The sequence below is a fragment of the Diceros bicornis genome, chromosome 11 (genome assembly GCF_020826845.1).
Source record: "Diceros bicornis minor isolate mBicDic1 chromosome 11, mDicBic1.mat.cur, whole genome shotgun sequence".
In the NCBI taxonomy this organism is placed as follows: Eukaryota; Metazoa; Chordata; class Mammalia; order Perissodactyla; family Rhinocerotidae; genus Diceros; species Diceros bicornis.
In genome coordinates, this window is record NC_080750.1 from 3,451,200 (window position 1) to 3,473,314 (window position 22,115).

General features: G+C 42.6%; 1 protein-coding gene across 2 annotated transcripts in view; it reads right to left on the bottom strand.

Moving 5' to 3' along the window:
• Positions 1–22,115, bottom strand: part of PAPSS1 (3'-phosphoadenosine 5'-phosphosulfate synthase 1) — an 85,662-nt gene that overhangs the window by 952 nt on the left and 62,595 nt on the right. For both annotated transcript variants that reach the window (XM_058549871.1, XM_058549872.1), the window contains one exon: positions 15,871–16,100. In XM_058549871.1, coding sequence (XP_058405854.1) covers positions 15,871–16,100 — 230 coding nt within the window. The remainder of the gene's footprint in view (positions 1–15,870; positions 16,101–22,115) is intronic.

Consider the following 22,115-nt stretch of genomic DNA (forward strand, 5'->3'; position numbering starts at 1 on the left):
TCCAAAAAAATATATATTTTAATTGAAATTTTTACTGAGATCATTGTCGATTCACACGCAGTTGTACGAAATAATACAGCGAGATCCCAGGTGTGCTTCACCCAGTTCCCCCCATGGTAACATCCTGCAAAACTATAGTCCAATATCACAGCACAATACTGACACTGATTCAACCCTGTCACTGCCAGGACACAGCATGGAGACAACCCACCGACCTTATTCAGATTTCCCCAGAGTTACCTACACTCATCTCTCTGTGTGTTCATTCAGTTTACTCAATTTTATCACACATCTGGGTCTGTGTACCCACTACAGCCAAGAATCAGAACAGTTCCAAACCCCCGACACGACGCTCCCTCAGTGCCCTTCTATAGCCACCTCATCTCCTCCCTCCCTCTCTCACCCCCAGCCCCTGCAACTACTAATTTAGAACCAGGAATTTTTTTTAAAAGAAAAACATAAAATCTAATTTAACAGCACAGATAGAAAACTTTTTAGGAAGTATCAATCTGAAAGGCTAAATGCATATTGGAACATTAAGAGAAAAACTGGAATTTTTAATATAGCAACAGCAAGTAAGTAGCAATAATCAATGTGATTCTACTGATGATAAGATACCACAAAGGTAATGTTAGCTCCTCTCACCTTCATACACACAAAACACACAGACGCCCTCAGACCATTAAGCACAGAGCACCTACGGCTGCAACACATATTGTCCACTGATCATTTCAACCTCTTCCCTCAAACAAAAGAACCAACTAAACAGCAGAACAGGATGCAGAGAGAGTTCTGGATCACTCAAGTCACCAGACCACAGGCCCTGTCTGCTCCTCGTTACCAGCATCTGTTCCCTCCCCACCTCGCTGTGGAGTCAACCTGGGGATCCAGTGAAACCATGAACTTCCAAGTGGCCCTTGCTTCCACAGGTACACCAGGTGTGTTTTAACTGACGCTCACTCTCAGGAATCTACGTCAAGGAAATAACCAGAGATGCAGACAAACGTTATGCATCAAGATAGCAATCAGAACATTGTTTTATGATAGTAAAATATTGTAAATAACCTAAAGGTTGAAGGCCTAAATAAATTATGGTTGAGTCCTGAGCAGAATTACATAGTCATTAAAGCATAGTTAAGGAAGGGATAAAATGTTCATGACGTAATCAACAGTAAGGGAAATAATCAGGACACAAAACTTTATATACAATGCCATTGCAATTTTTTTAAAATATTGGGGGGGTGGGGGGAAGGTCATAAAGAAACACACCCAAATGTTGATAGTGGTTATTTCTATGAAGTGGTATCACAGGTGCTTTTAACTTTGTTCATGTTTTCTATACTTTTCTATAATGATGATTTTTATCAATTATTAAAATCAAATAAAAAATATCAAATTACTATCAAAAACAATTTTTATAATGAGTAAAATCTTATTTAAAAAATCTTTATCCAAAGTGATTTTAAATAATTTTAAATAACATAACCTTTAATCCACCTGAACCCTCAATCATTTGGGGCATCTTCCCTGATGAGAGCAGATAACTGGCTGCTGCTGTAGCACAGGCTTCCCCTTCTGGCCCCACAGCGGTCACAACAGTGATAATTCACACTATACGGCAGACACTAGCAGTAAAGAGCATATCCGAACAGTGGAGGCACCCAGAACACAGCCAACAAATACTTACTGACCAGTGATCAGGTACTGGATTAGCTTTCTAATTAGGAACTCAATAAATACTTGGTACAATATGAAAGAACAAAGTATTGGCTCAATACAGAACCATTTCATAGTCTTAAACAAGTCACTACTCTTCATCCTCTGGCAAAAAAAGGAGATACAGGGTTTCTGAGTGCGGCGGTTGATTTCAGCTACTTGTACATTCCCTTTGATCTAAATGTGGATTATTCACACCGGACATCTCTCCACGCCCTTCATGGCCTCCTCAACAATCACCTTCAGATCTGCCTTCTCTCTGACCTCGCTCACCTCTACGCTAGTCAGGGGACCCACCTCTTCCTAACCTGGCTCATCTAGCTATTTATGAGCTCTCGGTTGTCCACTCGACAGAACTGGGCTCCTGACAAAGACAGAAATATCGTGATTTCCTCATGACCCAGACTATGCACCAGCTGCTGGTCTCTCCTGCTTTTCTGATTTTCGCCGGCTCTGTGCTCCATGACCTGACGACTCACGGGGCTTACGAACTTTGGACTTCGTCGTATCCCCACCAGACTCTCCACACGTCTCACACCTGGCCTGCCCCTACGCTTGACCACTACTGCTAGTTCCTAAGATCAGCTTGACTCTGGGTGCCGGATTTAGCTCTACCTCTTAGAGTTGCTGCTGGCCCCAATTCTGGTCTTTCCAACTCCCCAGGGAAGCACCCAGACTGTAACGAATGCTCCACCTCCCGGGGAAACACGTCTAAGTTTTATTCTGAGATGCTATACATACAGGATCTGAATATAAAATAGCGTGACTCATTTAATCAATCACCGTGTTAAGCAGGCAGACAGGCACGTTAGCTCAGGTGTGCACACCCTCCCCTCGCCAGTCTGCTGCTCCTCCCATCCCCTCCCTGCACTGCCACAAAGACAGGAGGACACACACACCCCCACTCAATACGTCAACAGGTCTCATCTTCCTAGCTGAGACAGCTTTGAAATGTCTACGCAAATTTTCAAAGATGATCAAGGAAAGGTTAACAGATATTGCGTAAAAGCAAGACCAATTCAAACAGTTTAAACCTAAGGGTATCTCTCTCTTCTCCCATCTGTTCCATGTGTAAGAAAAGTCAGATCTACTATAATACACCACAGTAGATGTGTGAGGTATGCTATCATCTTTCTTTTACATAAATGACAACTTAAGAGGAGAAAAAGAAACCTATTGTATGTGAAATGGGCCTAGAAAAGAAGCAAGACTATGAGAGGAGAGATTTCCAAAAAATTCAGGAAAGGCTGGGGTTAGAAACATAATTGGTAAATTTATCAACACTAAAACGAAAACTGAGTTTGAGAAGACAGATAAGCTCTCCAAAGAAAAGACGACTCAGAAAAAACGGAAAGAAAAAACGGAAAGCATTTGTCCGAGGAGGAGGAAGAAAACCAAGAGGATTACATGCAGGTCACGGAAGAAGAGAAATTTCAAAATGTTAAGGCCACAAGGGGGCTAAGGAAGACGACCATGAGGGGGAAAAAACCCACTGGATTTACAAATCAGAATTTAATCTGGGGCCAGCCCCGTGGCTTAGCGGTTAAGTGCTCACGCTCTGCTACTGGTGGCCCGGGTTGGGATCCCGGGCGCGCACCGACTCATCGCTTCTCCGTCCATGCTGAGGTCGCATCCCACATACAGCAACTAGAAGGATGTGCAACTATGACACACAACTATCTACTGGGGCTTTGGGGGAAAAAAAAGGAGGAGGATTGGCAATAGATGTTAGTGCAGAGCCGGTCTTCCTCAGCAAAAAGAGGAGGATTAGCATGGATGTTAGCTCAGGGCTGACCTTCCTCCCAAAAAAAAAAAAAAGAATTTAATCTTCTTTAATAGAAGAGTTTCAGCAGATAATGAAGGCAACAGATGGAGTGGTAATGGCAGAGACACAGTGGAGAAAAGATGTGATTTTTTTTTTTTTTTTTAAGGAAAAGGGAGGTCTTAGCAAGTGTACAGGCAGAAGAAAATCAACGACAAGAAGGAGAAAAGGGGGCCGGCCCCATGGCTGAGCGGTTGAGCGCGCATGCTCCGCTGCTGGCAGCCCGGGTTCAGATCCCAGGCGCGCACCGACGCACCGCTTCTCCGGCCATGCTGAGGCCGCGTCCCACAACCAGCAACTAGAAGGATGTGCGACTATGACATACAACTATCTACTGCGGCTTTGGGGGGAAAAAAAAAAAGGAAGAGGATTGGCAATAGATGTTAGCTCAGAGCCGGTCTTCCTCAGCAAAAAGAAGAGGATTAGCATGGACGTTAGCTCAGGGCTGATCTTCCTCACACACACACAAAAAGAATAGAATGAGAAAAGGGAGGAGGACGAAAGCCAAGAGCGAAATGGAAGACAGAGAAGAAAGTCTGGAATGAGGAACGCAGGGAGGGGCTTGGACAGAGAGAGGGTCAGCAGCGAAGGAAAGAGGAGAGAGGGATGATCTGGAGGTAGAAGAGGACTAGGCAGTCAGCACGAGGTCTCAGCCTTCTCAGTAGGGACATAAGGCTGCCTGCTGAGAGTCACAGGCAGCTGTGCGGGGAGGACTGATAACAGACCCATCAACAGTCAGTCAACTTCATCTCCAGCCAGCGAGGCTCCCACACCTGAGGGCAGGGCTCAGCACAGCCGAGACTGAGAGCAAGTCAAGGGAGTGGAGGGGTCCAGATCTCCTTCCAGTCATATCTAAAAACCCTGTTCCAACCTACTGTCAAATTGGCTAGTTTAGCTGAGAACCATTTGACGCAAGATTGACTGAATGTTTCAGTTCCTTTGGAGGTTCACTTATAAGCTCCCTAAATAAGCTGAGAAAAACGATGACCCTAGAGCTTTCTCTGGCGATGAACATTTTAAATTTTGATTTCAAAAAAGAAAAAGTCGTGTCACACGCATAAAGTGCTTGTTCTTGGTGGCAATGACGGAGAAGGGAGGAAGCAGCTGCCAGATGACGTGGTCCCGACCTTCTGATTAAAGGAAAAGAGCCAGACCACTGGAAGTCCTTTCTTTCCCAAGAACGCCAAACCGTCTGAAACCCAGAAGTTAGCTTCATTCCTTCAGAAACTGCCTTTTTAACCAGGGTCCCTTGGTACCTCTTTTCCTGGGGCTATTTCGCACTCCATCCGCCCTGCACACCGCCAGCGTTTCTTCATCACACGAGATGGAGTTTCTGCTTACACATGGTGGTGGTTCCACTCCACCCCCACTATGGAAAACACATTTCTTTCTCTCTACCTCACGCTGGTACTGTCACATAAGGACTTTATTTCTTATCAGAAGTCAGGTGCAAGGACTTGACACAGGAGTCACTACCTGTAATCAAATCATATTTTTCACAATTCATCTTTAATTGGACATCATTTTACAGAAGTAATTAAATCAAGTAAAAACAGACACGTTTGCGGAATGATCTAAAATTAGCTCTGAACTTCACCTGGGAGTAATCAGGAACCGGCCAGGAGCAGGAAAGGCTGCTAAGGAAAGGACCCTAGACTCTCACTACAAAGCAAGCCAACTAGGCCATCTAGTAGGCCTACTCACCCAATCTCCCATGGCACCTGAAGAAAGAGACACAGGAGTTGGTTTCTCCTCCTGCTGAAAACACTTGGTCATAGATTCTTATAATCCACAGCTCTCAAAAGAAACAAAGGGGAAGGAGTTAGAAGGGCGGGAGGGGGAGAAGTGCACCATCCAGCAAGTTCTGAGGGACCTGTGGGACCAGCCTGTTGTCCCACACGGACACACTCACTCCACGTGGCCAGCATCTTGACTCACTCTGGAGAACAAGGACTCTTGGCCACCTGTTGAAGATTTTAAATCTTTACAACCATCTGCTGTCCCTCAGTCCACACACGTGGCTATCAGAGCCACCGCAGAAGCTGTTCATACGGACTAGCACTGGGGTCAGCAGATGGCCCTTCAAGTGTATCTTCTGGAGGTTCGTATTCAATTAGACCAGCTTTTTAAGAATGCCAACTAGACGATACACGATCAGAGAGCAAAGGGGAGTTTATTTTCTGAAAAAACTAAAAATAATGGTGGTAACTTATAAGCGAAATCTAATGAACTATTTTGGGTCTAGCGAACTTCTCATGCAACTTGAAAGAAGCTTATATAATATAGTGTACATAAAAACACTTAAGAATTCTTAGGAATAAGGTAAAAAAATCATCTCTTCAAAACTGGATAAACAGGTATTTATGGTTTTCTTTCTAGGAATTAAAAAGCATTAGTTTGCAACATATGTGACAAATTTAACAATTTTTATTTCCAAACCAAAGACCAATTGAAATACAGGAAAAACTTAATTATCTAGAACCTAATTAACCCAAATCCTTAATTCATCGTGTTTTCCTCCCAGCACCCTGATCTTATAAATAAAAGTTTGAGAACAGTCTCTATCATTCAGTCAAATAATGGCTTGCCAGATTTCCTGAAGGGTACTGCAGAGTCAACTCAATTTTCTTTCCCATAAAGGGTCATGAAATCTATAATATACCACCATGTAGAAGAACAGAATTTTTTGTTAGTTTTTTTTTTTTGAGGTATAATTGACATATAACACCATATTTGTTTCAGGTGTACAATATAATTATTCGATATTTATATATATTGCAAACGATCACCACAATAAGTCTAGTTAATATCCATCACCATACACAGTTGCCTCTGGCAACCACCAATTTGTTTTCTGTATCTATGAGCTTGAGAACAGGGGTTTTTAATTGACTGCCAATGGACAGGTTTTAAAAGGATCCGTAAATATCTTGATGGGGAAAATTTGGGGCTTCTGTGCTTTTCACTGGGAGAGCGTACATCCCTTTTCATCTGCTTCTGAAAGAAGCCTCTGATTACTTAAGAATGGATCCCAATTTTCAGCAAGCTAACCCCCGAAGCACCCGGATGCCCAGCATCCACATAAAACTGTCTGGGAAGACACATGGCCGAGCTCTGTTCGTATGGAGACTCCCCCCGCAGACTGCCCTGGACGATTCCAAGCAGCACACCGGTGTCCTTGGGGGCTGCCTCCTGCATAAGGCCTGCAACCACAGACAGAAACAACACATTCCAAAGGGCAGCCCTAACAGCCTCAGTATCCACGAGTTCACCAGAAAATCAAGTGAACCCAAGTACCGAATTCTAGATGACAAGGACATTGCTCTAGCTATATTAAACAATTTCTTTCATACTTGTCACCAGAATTTCTTTGTTTTGTTACTCGCTTTCTCCTTTTGAGACACATGACTATCCTCATTTATTTAGAAACCAGGACTTCTAGTACCCTCAAAATGTCTAGATCAGCTCCAAATATGAAAGCAAAAAGAAGCCTCTGGAGTGAAAAAAAAAAGCCTATTTTTGACTTGTGAATAATGATGAAATAACTAAGAAGAGCATAAGGTGCCCAAATATGCCAACATTGTTACAAACCACTGATTCTCAACAGAGGTGATCTTGCCAGCTTACTCCCCCTCCCCAGAGCAAACACCCTACGATGCACAGGGCGGCCCCCACAATAAGAATTATCTGGCCCCAAGTGCCAAAGTTGAGAAAGCCTGCTAACTGGCATGTTGTTAAGCAACAGTCTGATTTGATATCGTTAGAAAAAGCAAATCCTACTCCTACCCCAAAAGGGCAGAAAACATAAGAAAAATGAGAAGATCCCAAAGTCACAAGAAAGGAGACAAGTAGACAGAAGGAAAAAAAAAATGAAGACATGGGACATATGACTTGTGGCTATTTCCTCCTGGAACTCTTGACAGTGAGTGAGACCAGCTCTACAGCCTGATGGGAGATCAACAGCGCAGCATCTGGAGGTGCAGTTAGAGAAACTGCACCCCATGTTTGCAGGGGAAAGGGGGGAAGAGGTTGTACTAGGTGGGAGGGCAGACGCTACCTGCCACAGCGACACCCAGGGACACCAGAGGGCCGCAGAAGCCTCCCCAGCCAGTCCTGTTCCGCAGCGCAGAGGGAGCCTTCACAAGCTCCGCCACTCAACCCTGGCTGCACCACAAGCATCGGGACTCCCGGCACCAAGGATAGCACCAGAACTACAACAAGGAGCCGCCGGAATGTGTGCAGAGAACTTGTAACAGCACCGAAAGGTTCTAATGAAGAGTAAATAAAGAAAAAGTAGGAAACAAAATTCTACATTACATGTTAAATAAATAACTACTATGTTAAATCAAAGTAGAGAAAAAGCGTAAAAGCAGAGCACACGAAAAAATGGGTGGTGGCATGAGAGTTATTTTTCTCCTTTTAAATACTTTCATAATTTAAAAAAAAACATGTTTTTATTGGTTGACCACTGGGGGAACTCATTCCATTCATCTCTTATTCACCCAAGAATGCACCAAATTTGGGGTACCCCTGTACCCACCAAGCAGGAACTCTCCAGGCACAAAGGTGTAAAGAGCGAGCACATGACTAGGCCCGGCTTCCTCCCCCAGGCTGGAGGACTAGGAGCACCCTGCACTGCTCTGCTGGGGGACCAGACCACTGACCTAAGCACAAGGGAAGTACCTTCCCGAGAGCTGTCTCCTCCGCTCCTTCTACTTCTCCCGTGCTGATGGGTGTGTCCGCTCACCCCCAGGAGTAGCAGAGCTGGTCTCGGGCTTCGAGAGAGAGAGAAGCAGCAGACCTTTGGCTCACTTTGAGTCAAGGCCACCTCGGCCTCCCCGGCAACAAAAAAATAAATCTTCCATGTCATCTATTCTAGCACACTCGAGTCTAACTGGGGCCTCATGTGGCCGGTTACTGCTCAATGCCTGTCCCTCCCTCCCTCCTTCTCTTTCAGAGGTCATGACAGATTAAAAGGAGGATATGGGTACTGCTGGGGTTTATAATGAAAACACCACAATATCTCCTTAAGATGGCCCTTCTATGATTCCTAGTATTAATCATCAAAGAAAAATATTACTTCTAGAAAACATTCGCTTCTCGCTTCTCTAGAATGTTTTCAAAAGAGGGGTCTAAGAAAGCAGGAAGACAAATAATGTACATTTCCATATCGTCTATTTCATTACCAATCAAAGGAAGTTTGCCATAAAAATCAGAAAGAAAATGATCATCATCTATTGGTAGATAACTCTTAAGGGAGTAAAATACAGAAAATCCTTTGTTTAGGAACTGTTTTATGAAATGGAAAATCAGGATCAGAATCCTGCCATCAGAACACTTTCAGAATCAAAATATTTTTCCTATTATAGAAAACTTGAAGTTTACCTCGCATACAATAATGATGCTGTTAGAAACACAATCCCTACACTAATTCCATCGCACTTCCACACCTACCAGTTCTTTGCATTAAAAACTCTGCCCGCCACCTCTGGAATCCCAGAGGGGAATACTGAACTAAAATGTTTTGTGGTGGTGGTTGTTGATCGTTTGGAAATATGGGGGGGGGGGATACTAGATTTACATATTTAGTAAGAAAAAAAATCAGCTTTCATTTAATATAGCAATTATACTTTAAGTCCTAATGACTGTGCCTCCTACAGATGTTCTGAGTGGATCCCTTTCTTCCAATCACAACCTCCCAGACCTGAGCCACCACTAACTGCTGTCTGCACTAACACACCCCTTCACACTGACCTCCCCTCCCATCTTCCTCTTTTCTATACTGCTGGGTCATTTCTATACTTGGATGTGCCATGTAGATAGTTTCAAACTTGTCTTTGTTTTTATAACTCTGCAGGCACAGCTATGTTGTAACTACATCTGGTAATTCCGGTAGTGAAGTACCTGTAGGTCTGCTTCTGTGGACTGTAGTGTCCATTTCTTCTCGCTCTGGTGCTCTGTCTCCTCTACTACTTGATCACTCTCAACTGACACTGCTCATGGAGCTTGTATAATTATCTGCGGGACTAGGCTGAGGCCCAGGACAAAGGTGTAATGCCCCAGGGAGAGGCTGCTTCTGCCCAATACCTAGAGGCAGGCCTGATCAAGCGCCACCTGAAACTAATTCCTCGGGTTGAGGACTTTTTGGTTGTTTTGTCTTGTTACCACCCAGGTAATGCGAGTTGGCCCATCCGAGCAGTTCTGAGCTTCTGAAGCTACGGCTCAGTGCCGGGCTCCATCTCCGGGGTAGGGGAATGCTTCGGTTCACTTCCAGCTCCCCTCACACTTACGGTGGGAGGGAGGCCCAGCTGAATGAGTGTCTCCTGCTGGACTCCCCCCTGGGTCAGGACCACGAAAATCCACACTCAAGTGTGCCGGGTCCACCAGGACAAACACAGCTTCAGCACTCAGCTTACCTGAAGTTCCAGCCTTCACTTAAGAGTCTGGCCTCACAGTTATCATCATCTTGTCAGGGCCACAATACTATAAAAATGTTTCCTTTTATCCAGCAGTTTTAGTTAATTTCTTGGGAGAATCATCTGTATAATGTAACTTGCCCAATTACCAAAAACCTGAACTTCCTCATATCTAATGCACACTGTAACAACATTATCTTTTAAAAATCTATTCCAGGTCCTACCTTTCGAAGAACTGGTCCCTGTCTGTCTCATCAACCTCTTTTCACTCTCTGCTCTACCCTATCCTGGCCTTCTTTCCAAACCCTCTATGCTTCTTCTCACCTCAGGACCTTTGCACGTGCTCATCCCTTTGTCCAGAATGCTATTACCTCCTTCTTTACCAAGGGAATGCCTACTTATCTTTTGGAGCTCAGCCCAAATGTCACTTGCTCCAGGAACCCATCCCTGATAACTGGGACTTGGTCAGACAAGTGCTGGCAGAGCTTCTCGCAAGTCTTCTGCAAAGCACTCACCACCCTTAATTAACTGTGCTGTGAGTGGTTTACTGTCTGTCTGCTTCTCTAGAACGTAAGTCCCATGAGGGCAACGATAATATCTGCCTGTTGACAACTACAGTGCCCACACCTAGCAATGGCATGTACATAGTAGACTCAACAAACAGCTAATAAATGAATAAAGCATAGCAAAGCCAGAAAGTTTTGTACTAATTTCAATGTAACATGTTGACTTAATATGAGATATATATAAAATACAATATATACTTTGATTTTCAAAAATATACATACTAGTACATCCCTAATTATGATTCAAATGTATAGTAAAACAAAGAAGACAATACAATAGATTTTAAATTAGATCTTATCTATTAACAGTCATGCAGTAACTCCCCACAAATAACATGTGCAAAATCTACAAACACAGGACAAGACTCATTGGTAAATTCAGTCAATCAGTCAGACTTCTACAAGTTTTCAGAAGAAACATCAAAATTAATAAAAACAAAGCATTTTATGAATTAATGGAAACTCGAATAGAAATACATACATATTACAAAGATTACGCAGCAAGAAAGGGAAAGAAAAGAATTCACACAAGAAATATTTCAGTGGTCAGCATGACAAGGCTCAGATGTGAAGAGTGAAGTGAACGAACAAACGACTTCAAGATTCTATATAATGGGGGCCGGCCCCGTGGCTTAGCGGTTGAGTGTGCGCACTCCGCTGCTGGCAGCCCGGGTTCGGGTCCCGGGTGTGTGCCGACGCACCGCTTCTCCGGCCATGCTGGGGCCGCGTCCCACATGCAATGACTAGAGGGATGTGCAACGGTGACGTACAGCTGTCTGCTGGGGCTTTGGGGGTAAAAAAATAAATAAATAAAAATAAAAAAAAAAAAAAACATTCTATATAATGGGAAGAAAAAGTAACTAAGGAAGTTTAGGATTTGGCGATATATGAAGAGAAAGGTAAAGCTGGTTCTGGGCATTTTAAGTGATATCAAGGACTCTAAGCAGAAATGCCCATTAGTGCAGCAGACAGAATTCTAAGACGGCTCCACAGTGTCACTACCATGATATGTCCTCATATGGCAAAAGGGATTTTGCAGATGCAATTAGTTACTGGTCAACTGACCTAAAAGAGTGAAATTATCTGAGTGGGTCTGACCTAATTACTCATGCCCTTTTAAAAGCAAAGAATTTTCTTGGCTGATTGCAGAAAGGGAAGTCAGGGAGATCCGAAGCAGGAGAGGGATTCGCCACGAGGGAGGTTCTACTGCTGAGACGGAGGGGCCCACAAGGAAGGACCTAAAAGTGGCTTCTAGGAGCAGAGAGCAACACTCAGCCAACAGCCAGTGAGAAGACGGGACCTCAGTACTACAGCCGTAAGGAACTGAATTCTGCCAACAACAAGGGTCATTTTGGAAGTAGATTCTTTCCAGAGCCCTCAGATAAGAGCCCAGCCTGGCCAGAGAATCCAGACTAGCCCACCTCGACTTCTGACCTACAGAACTGCAACATAATACATGAGTACTCTTTTAAGCCACTCAACTTGTGGTAATGTGTTAGGCAGCAATAGAACGCTAACACCATTAGCAACTTGGAAACACTGAAGTACAGCTGAAGAGTCACCACACAGAAACCATGAGGATAGACATGCTTTCCTGTGGAAAGTATATAAAGGAAGAGAATATTTGGAAAAGCTTTGAAGGATGCCTACAACTAGAATGTTTTTAAAAAAAAATGACACTAATAGTACATGATTTAAGGTATACTCCAGCATTAAAAATATGAAAGAAACACTCTATTGATAACGTGAAATAACCAGACAGCAGACATTTATGCCCACCTGTCCCGTCATCACCCATCTCCACAAGACACTCTCACTCATGTGCGCTCTCTCTTTGCTGAATTGCTATTTCAATAATCTGAACCATAATTTTGCATTTATCTACCCAAATACAAAGATTTACTGCAAAAAGGATAAAAAATTACAAATAATATAACTGAGTTATCTCTGAAAGTTGTGTTTGCAATATCTGAAAGAATGTGCTTTAATCTTGGAGTCCTAAACCTAAGTTTCCTGGAGTCACTAGTAGAGCTAATATGAACCCACTTAACTTTCTAAGTGTAAACAGATGACTTTTATCATAACTCCTATCAATACTAGCCTGCCTGATATCTTCATGAAGTTTGTTTCATTCTCTCTAAGCCTTGTCTTACACTGGTATTTAATCAAATCAAAAGCTACAAAATCATTAATTACATAAAAGCTGGCATTGAATAACATCCATTAATCAAACATAAGACAACCTCATATGTGCATAATTAATAACTGTTTTCTCACTACATCAAAGACTATCGTCTTTCCACAAAATTTTAATAACTTTCCAACATATTCCCATCAACTTAATTATATCTGAACACAAATATAAAAAATTGGGAAACGAGGCAGTTTTAAAGCTTCCCAAGTGACAATTTATTAAGATTTGGTAACTCAAAAAAATTCCAAGAAAATGAGCCACTCATGCAACTAATATAGAATTCATCATCGGAAAATCTTATGAGAACTGATGTAATTATTTAGCTTTTGAATGATTAAAAGAGAGACTTAAAGCAATGCTACACAGACTTAAAACATGAAAGTTATCAAGGGCTTCGCAGCACATCAGTGAACCACATACAGATGGTCGCAGGGTCCTGCGTGGGATTAAGTCAGCTGATGGTGCAAAGAGACCACAGAAATGAAACATGTCGGCATAAGACGTACAAAACAACGCTCCACTCTTCGGTTTTGTTTCCTTAACTCATCAAAATGGAAACTCACCTAAGTTTTACGTATTTGGCCACCAGCAGAATGATTCTACTTCTCTCTCCTCACTCTACGACCGAGGAACCATCACTTTCTGAACAAGACTGTCATAACACCGTGTACACAAACTACACAAATAAACTGCACGCTGGGTGAGAAGCAGAGGGTAGCTGCCCAGCACGCCCTCTTGGACACTGCATGACTGACAGGTCTGTAGGAAGGCAGTGCTGTCCCCCTCAGTGTTCTCAGCTGAGGAGCTTCCAAAGGAACTGCCACGCGCAGGCCTCCCCAGGACTGAGTCTACCAGAGTCTCTGATGGTGGCCCTGCGCTCATTTCAACCACAAAGGACAGGACTGTGTTTGAATCTTTTCTACTTTCCCTAATATTTAACTTATATTTTCAGTTTTCAATCACCTTTTGTGGTAATATAGTTCAAAATTTACTATAACCTCTTTTTCTTCAGATTCTTTTATTAAAGCTTCTAAGGCATCCCTTTGGTAGAAAAAGTCCATTTACAACTCTTAGCACACCACCATTTTTTTTTTTTTTTAGTGAGGAAGATTGGCCCTGAGCTAACATCCGTTGCCAATCTTCCTCTCTTTGCTTGAGGAAGATGTTCCCTCAGCTAACATCTGTGCCCATCTTCCTCTACTTTGTATGTGGGCTCTACATAGCATGGCTTGATGAGCGGTGCGCAAGTCCGCACCCAAGACCCGAACCTGCGAACCTGGGCCATCAAATCAGAGGGCACAAACTTAACCTCTACACTACAGGGCCAGCCCCAGCACACCACTTTTATAGCTGCATTGTTTTTAGATAGTGAAATTGTAGTGTGTGTATGTACAAGTATATATACATACAAATATATACACACTCTTACATATTTTTAGGCAAAAAAACTAAAAATCCCTATGATTTAGAACTATTTCTAGATGTTGGCAAACTCTGATTTTGTACAAGGGTGAAAATGTTCTGGGTTGTTGCAAACTGTTCTCATGGTATGGTTCCATACTGGAGTCTGGGCCACATTTTAGATCTTTATAGTCTAGAACCGCTCCTGTCTTGAACCCCACACCCAGGCCACACGGAACAGTCCTTTCACACTCACCCGCACCAGTTATGTGAGCCTCTTCTGCTCATTCACTCTCGTAAGATTTTCCTGTATTTTAGCTACAGTTCATGGCTCAGAAAAGCCTGTTCTCATCTAAAATTGTGCATTTTCTCCAGAAGTATTTACCCCATAAAACAAGAAGCCAACACGTCTCTCAAACTCTACTGTTAATACCAGTATTTCTGTATCCAGGCAACCTGGCATTTATCTCAAAACAATTCAATGACACCAAACTTCATGTCCCTTTTAGAAACAAGAGACTGTTTTAATTTTTAAAAGGTTTCTCTTTCTCTCCTGTGCCCACCATTACAAAATGGGCCACATCAACGAGGACACAGGCTGTGTGAGCATTACCCCTAGCACCAAGTCAACTGTAAAGTACCACGGAAAAGAGGAGGAGCGCTCTCAGATGAAAGGTGATTAGTACCTGTACACTGATAAAACGTAAATAAAAAATAATTACCTGCTCTACCTGCTGAACAAGAATTGTAATCATATTAAAAAAGCAGGTGTGTTAAATAAGTGCTAATCAACAAAACCACAGGCACCTCCTGCGACGTGAACATCACCGGGTTCCACCAATGGTGGAAACAACCACAGGTTTTAAGCAGAAGGGAATCGCCTTGTCCACTGCCATCACCCTAGAGACGAGGGAACAAGGCCAGAGACGACACAGGACTCTTGAGTCACACAGCAAGGAGGGGCCTAGAACCCCCACTGCCACTCCAGACTTAGAGCGTACTGCCCAGTGCTATTATCTACAGACGGGAGTTAATACAAGTTGTCAGTCAAAGGCGACAGATGGATGCTCAGTACTACCAATAATCCGTACTAGAAGCTCGTTAGCCTTTGTCTCTCCCAGGATCTTGGGAGAAGGAAGGTGCACTCTCAGTGGTCAGGGCACGGGCTCTGGAGCCGGAGTGCTCAAGTTCAACTGCTGGGCTGCCATTTACTGGCTTTGTGACCTTACACAAGTTATCTGAACTTTGTAAGCCCCAGCTTACTACTCATCGATAAAATGGGGATAATACAGCACCTTCCTCATAGGATTGTTGTGGGGAGTAATTAATTTAACACCTGTAAAGCAATTAGCACAGGGCATGTCACACAGTGATTGCACAAATACTGGTTAAACTCTCTCTCACGACACAGATGCCCTGGGCTCACCTGAGTAACCATCACTAAGTCCCTGGACTACTCCTACATGCTCAGGAAGATACAGTAGATATGCAGATGCAAAAATGTCAACACAGCCCTTAAATACTTCACAAAACTCCTAAAATCACGAACCATGAAACCAGCTTCAATTTTTATTTCTACTCCTAACTTCTGGAATATTGAGAAATTACTTTCCTTGGTCTGCTTTTCTCTGAAATGGGTACACCAAGCTTGTCATCAGTCAAGTTGCTATAAAGAGGAGACAGTACAGTAAAGCTCTGTGAGCAGCTCGGAGCACAAGGCGTCGCACCAACGTGTGCACGGGACGCACGACTTACTGCTCAGAGTCATAGTAGTCCATACGCTTCTTCTTCTTGTTGTAGGCTGCAACTCGGAAGGGAACTATTTCCAAAGTGATCAGGCCAGGGGCCATCGTCAGCACTTTGGCGCCATGAGTTGGCTCGTAAAGATCCTTCCCTGTTTCCGGATGAGGCATGCCAGCAGGGTCTCGTCCAACAATGTAAAAATTGGCTCCTGCAACCATCCGTGCTCTGCAATGCCACTGGACCTAGAATAAAGGTTGTCATATCAGATAATTATGCTTTATGACCAGGACTTAGGAGTAGTAAGTGGATAATAAATGCACACAGGTTTTATACAATCAATACCTATCAGTAGAAATCTCAACAAATTTAAATGTATCATCTTGAGAAGCCAGAAACAAAAACCCCTCCCACCCCACAAAAATCTAAAAGTATAAATGTGTATGGATGTGTGTATATGTATTTTTATATATATATATATACACACACACACACACACACACACATACATACATATTTGTGTGTGTGTGAGGACGATTAGCCCTGAGCTAACATCTGTTGCCAATTGTCCTCTTTTTGCTGAGGAATATTGGCCCTGAGCTAACATCTGTGCCCATCCTCCTCCACTTTATATGGGACGTTGCCACAGAATGGCTTGATAAATGGTGCGTAGGTCTGTGCCCAAGATCCGAACCTGTGAACCCTGGGCTGCCAAAGTGGAGCACACGAGCTTAACCACCAGGCCAGCCCTATTTTTTTACTTATAAGAGATATGTAAATGTACATGTCTCCACATGTATGATTTTACACAACTACTGGATGTCATTTATACCTAGTTCAAAGTCTAATCAACGAGATTAGAAGTCAGGCTAGTGGTTGATCCTTCGAGGAAAGGTAACTGGAAGGGGCTTCTGGGATAATGGTAACGCTCTGTTTCTTTTTTTTTTGGCAGCTTTACTGAGTATAATTGACAAAATTGTATATATTTAAAGTGTACAACATGATTTGATATATGTATACATTGTGAAATATTTACCACAATCAAGTTAATTAACACATCCATCACCTCACATGGTTGCCTCTGTGTGGGGGTGTGGGGGTGGGGGGTTGAGAACACTGAAGATCTACTCTCAGCAAATTTCAAGTAAATAATACAGTATTACTAACTAGAGTCACCAGGCTGCACATTAGATCCTCAGAACTTATTCATCTTATAACTGAAAGTTTGCATCCTTTGACCAACTTTGGAAATAAGAGCTTATACCTAATCTACTTTGAGCTTGTTCTAGGGTCCCTGGTAATGTTCCGTTTCCTGATCCAGAATTCGGATGCTGGCAATTAGAGTGTGCTCACTGTAAAAGTTCATTGAGCTGTATGTACACTTATAATTTATGCAATTTTCGCTATAGTTCTCTATTTGTCCTATGTCTCAATTTTCCCTATTTCTTTTAATAGATTAAAAAAACTACTGGATGAAAATGATTTAAATTATATGAATACTTACATAAACCGGTTCTGAGAAAATCATGTAGCTAAGTGACTACTACCCAAGAAACTAGGTAAGAATAAAACAGGGTGTAGGTTGTTGACTAAACAGCCATGCTGCACCCAACACTAGCTTTGAAGCCTATATTTTCACATTAAGACTTAACATTGAAAAACAAAAATTAGTCCAACACCTAGAACTGTGGAACTTTAAAAGTTAAAGTGACTGTAAGAGATCACTCTCATTAAAATCTGAAGAAAGTGGACCCCCAAAGGTTTACTTGGCCAGTAAGGCTAAGAGTAAGCCCAGGTCTAGCAATCCAGCCTTAGCCCCCTTTCAGTGTGAGGCCCCACTACTCAGTGGTTTACAAAACCATCTCTGCTCTACACGAAGATAAGGTACAAATGAAGACCACTGCACATCGTTTTCATTTTCGCTCTCTCGATAGTCCCTTACACTGGGTACTTATATTTTTATCAAGAGACTTTAGAAACTGCAATAGCATTAGGGCAGTCCCATACCCCACACTCAAATTGGTCACCCTAAGGAGTTTCAGCTTTTTCAGTTGTTTCTACTGGTATTTACCTCCGTATTTCCAAAAGCACACATATATTGCTGTGTCTTGACTGTTTAACCTTAGATATTTTATAATACAGACATTATTTCCACATTATTTATATTTCCTACTGTAAAAGACGATGTTTGGCTCTTACCCCACTCTCCTCATTCCCTACCCCATTTACCAAATAAATACAGTGATAAACATTTTTGGTGAAATCAACATCCATCTGTAAAATGGGAATTGCTATGGTATTTATCTCATAAAATTTTTAAGAAAAATTAATATATGAAACATGTGAGGCCTTAGAATAGTACCTGGCACAGAGTAAATACACAATATGTGTTAGCCATTATTATCTTTATTTTATATCCCTCCTTGTACAATTGTTTTTCTAAGAGTTAATAATTGCCTTGATTTTTTTTCCACTCCCTCAGTTTTCCATATACCTGTTTCTATGTACCTTGTACGATGCTTCTTCCTGAGCATACAGTTTAATACAGTTCCCAGCCCCCTTGCAGTGTGCCCAAGAGGCTGAGCTCCGCCAAACAAATGAGAGCCAAAGTGATGTGTGCCACTTCCAAATGCAGACTATTAAAAAGCCTCCCCAGCACTATCCTAGTTCTCTCCCCATTTGCCAGCTGAATAGAGAAAACCCAAGGTCCTACCTTTTTCTACTACAGCATTACCACTGCTTGCATTGAGCTGCAATAGTTCTATACGAACAAGACAGCAAAGCATGATGCTAACAGACCTTTGTTCTCCACATACGCCACCTCTTCCTCTACTCACCCTCAGATTCAGCTCTCTGAAAATTCTGCTCATCCCCCTCTGCTCCTTCACCGTAGATGCACAGGAGACTTTTCCAAGTCCAGACTCAGAATTTTTATCAAGGGGTCAGTCAGGATTTTACCATCAATTAACCACTTTGCAACTCCACTTAAATGAAAAGTCTTTTCTGCCTCATGCAAATTAGCTGCTGCTTACACAGAGTTAAATTAAAAAGGCAGTCTAAGTTCTCTGAATTTAGGTGAACTTACTTTTCTCATTAAATATTTATGTCTAGTAGCTTAAATCATTCAAGTACCAAAGGGTCAGTGCGAGTGTACGGCTTAATTTTAACACGTAAGGAAGCTCAGGTCGTTCAGTCCAACCCCTTCTCCCTTTTAAAACAAGAGAGGAAACTGAAGTCCAGAAAAATTAGCACCTTATAGGGTCACAAAGCATATTGGTGGCAGTGGCCAGTTCTAATTTTGTTTTGTAAAAATACCAGAAAATTAAATTACCTCTTAGACTTCTCTAGAGGTTATATGAGTAACTTGAATGTCAACACATCAAACATTGGGGGGGGGGGTGGTCAAGATGCTCCTGCAGGTGACCTGAATGATTTCAATTTACATTTAGTGAATGGTTTCCCTGTGAGAATGCATTTAAAACTGTAAGAGATGAGAAATAAGCAAATCACATGTAACTCTTCCAGGAATGCCTGGTGTGAGTCAACTTATAACCTACTGAAAAGGTCACATGCTTTAATCAAGAGAACGCAAGTCAGCCCGCTGCCACTGCGGCATCTGGTTAAGAAGAGGCTTTAGACTGGGGCCGGCCCGGTGGCGCAGGCGGTTAAGCGCGCGCGCTCCGCTGCGGCGGCCCGGGGTTCGCTGGTTCGGATCCCGGGCGGGCACCGATGCACTGCTTGGTAAGCCATGCTGTGGCGGCGTCCCATATAAAGTGGAGGAGGATGGGCACCGATGTTAGCCCAGGGCCGTCTTCCTCAGCAAAAAAAGAGGAGGATTGGCGGATGTTAGCTCAGGGCTGATCTCCTCACAAAAAAAAAAAAAAAAAAGAAGAGGCTTTAGACTCAGGCTGTCCCAGACTGGAATCCTGGCTTTGTCCCTTACTGACTGAACGCCCGTAGGCAATTTCTTTATATTAGCTTCAATTTTCTAATTTATAAAAATGAGAATGATAATGCTTAACACCTAAGATTGACAGGAGATTTGAAGCACTCGGGGACAGCAGCTGGCCCTCCATGAAGGACAGTCACAACGCTGCTGCTGTTACTATCATTCTCTGAAAGATTCCCTGACAATCCCAGTTGAATGAGTTGCTTCCTAACCATTATTTCCAAAGAAAATTCATTCACTCTCTGAAAAAGATGACATGCTGCCTAGAAGATGGTTGCCAAAAGCCCAGTAAGGGCTGCCTGTTTCTCTCCAGCAGACTGAGATCAAGATGTATTATTTATCTTTTTCTTGTTTTTTATTAGTGGAAGATTCCCCCTGAGCTAACATCTGTGCCAATCTTCTTCTATTTTGTATGTGGGACTCTTGCCACAGCACTGCTTGATGAGCAGTGTGTAGGTCCACGTCCGGGATCCGAACCTGTGAACCCCGGGCCACCAAAGCAGAGCAGGTGAACTTAACCACTACACCACCGGGCTGGCCCCATTATTTATCTTTTTATGCCTGGTGCCTAGCGTAATATCTGGAATACTGAATGCATACTGAAGAAGGAATACAAGACAATGCCTAAAGGTTTTCTACAAAGCCTTCTAAGAATCTATAAATGGCCAACCTAACAACAAATGACTTATTTTCTGCCTTACTTGCATCTATGTATCAAATAACAAATAGCTTTGCTACTTTTTTTCTGATTATAAAAGTAATTTAATTCATATGTGACAAACAGTGCTGGCTGCCTACACAACCACTGATTTCTCTTTGCCCTCATCTCCCTATTCCTTGATGATAGAAACCTCACTCTAGAAGATGAAAATGCCAGGTCCCTGCCATACAGCTATACAGCCACATGGCCACACAGCCACGCCACCAAACGGCCATACCACCACACAGCATCTGGGCAATAATGGCACCTCTGGGGAAGTCTCCCAGAAGGTTTCTGAAAAACTCTTCCTCCCTGATAAAATTCTCAACTCTCATTTATCTGAAAATGTCTTTACTTCACCTTTATTTTTGCTTGAATATAGAATTCTAGATTAACAGGCTTATTTTTACTTTTTTTTTTTTTGCTTTTTTTCTCTTAAAGATGTGACTCCATTGCTTCTATTCATCGTGCTCCTGAGAAGTCAGCCATTGTTCCTGTTATTTCCCTCTTCCCGTCTCCCTCCCCACCACCCTGCTTTGTTGGTTCCTCTATATCATTAATTGTCAGCAGACTGACTATTACGTGCCTAAGTCTGGTTTTCTTTGCATTTATTCTAAGAGTCACTGGGCTTCTTAAAAATCGTAGGTTGATGTTTTTCACCAATTTGAGAAAACTTGCAACCATCATTTTTTCAAAACCTTTTTCTGCCACATTCTCTCTCCCCTCCTCTCAGAACTCTAATTATACGTTAGATGGCATGACACTGTGCACAAGTCACTGAGGCTCTGCTCATTTTTTCCCCATCTCTATTCTTTTTCCAAATAATTTCTATTGATCTGAGTTTTAGCTCACTGACCTTTTCTTCTGCCAACTCGTCTGCTTTTAAGTCCATTCAATAAATGTTTTCACTTCAGATACTATACTTTAGTCCTTGAATTTCCATTTGATTCTTCTTTTTATAGTTTCCATTTTTCTGAGATTCCTCATCTATAAGAACATATTTCCCTTTAAAAAGCTTTAATGCTCTAATTTCCTAATTCCAACATCAGCATCATCTCAAGGTGTTTCTAGCGACAGTTTTTATTCAGATTATAAATCACACTTTCCTTCTTCTTCATATTTTCAATAATTTCTTATTGTATGTTGGACTTGTGGATGATTTGTCTTAAGGAGCCTAAATTGTGGCTCCACACCAATGTGAGTATCACACACTGTGCACTGCTCTGGCAGCAAGCAGGCTCCCAATGCCCTGACCCACTCTGAGCAGCAGGCTATCGGCTTCAGCTGGCCGATTAAATACTGTTAATACCAGTATTTCTGTATCCAGGCAACCTGTCATTTATCTCAAAACAATTCAATGACACCAAACTTCACGTCCCTTTTAGAAACAAGAGACTGTTTTAATTTTTAAAAGGTTTCTCTTTCTCTCCTGTGCCCACCAGCTCTGGGCCTTGCTGGTGGGAAGATCTGACAAAGACTCTCGCCTAGATCTAACCCTGGTCAGGCTCCTCTCAGCCCTCCAGGCCTTGACCTTCAGTGTCCATCCTTGTAAGGCCTGTACCGCCCAGCTGTAGAAAAATCTTGCAAAGTCAGTTTAGCGAGAACTCCCCA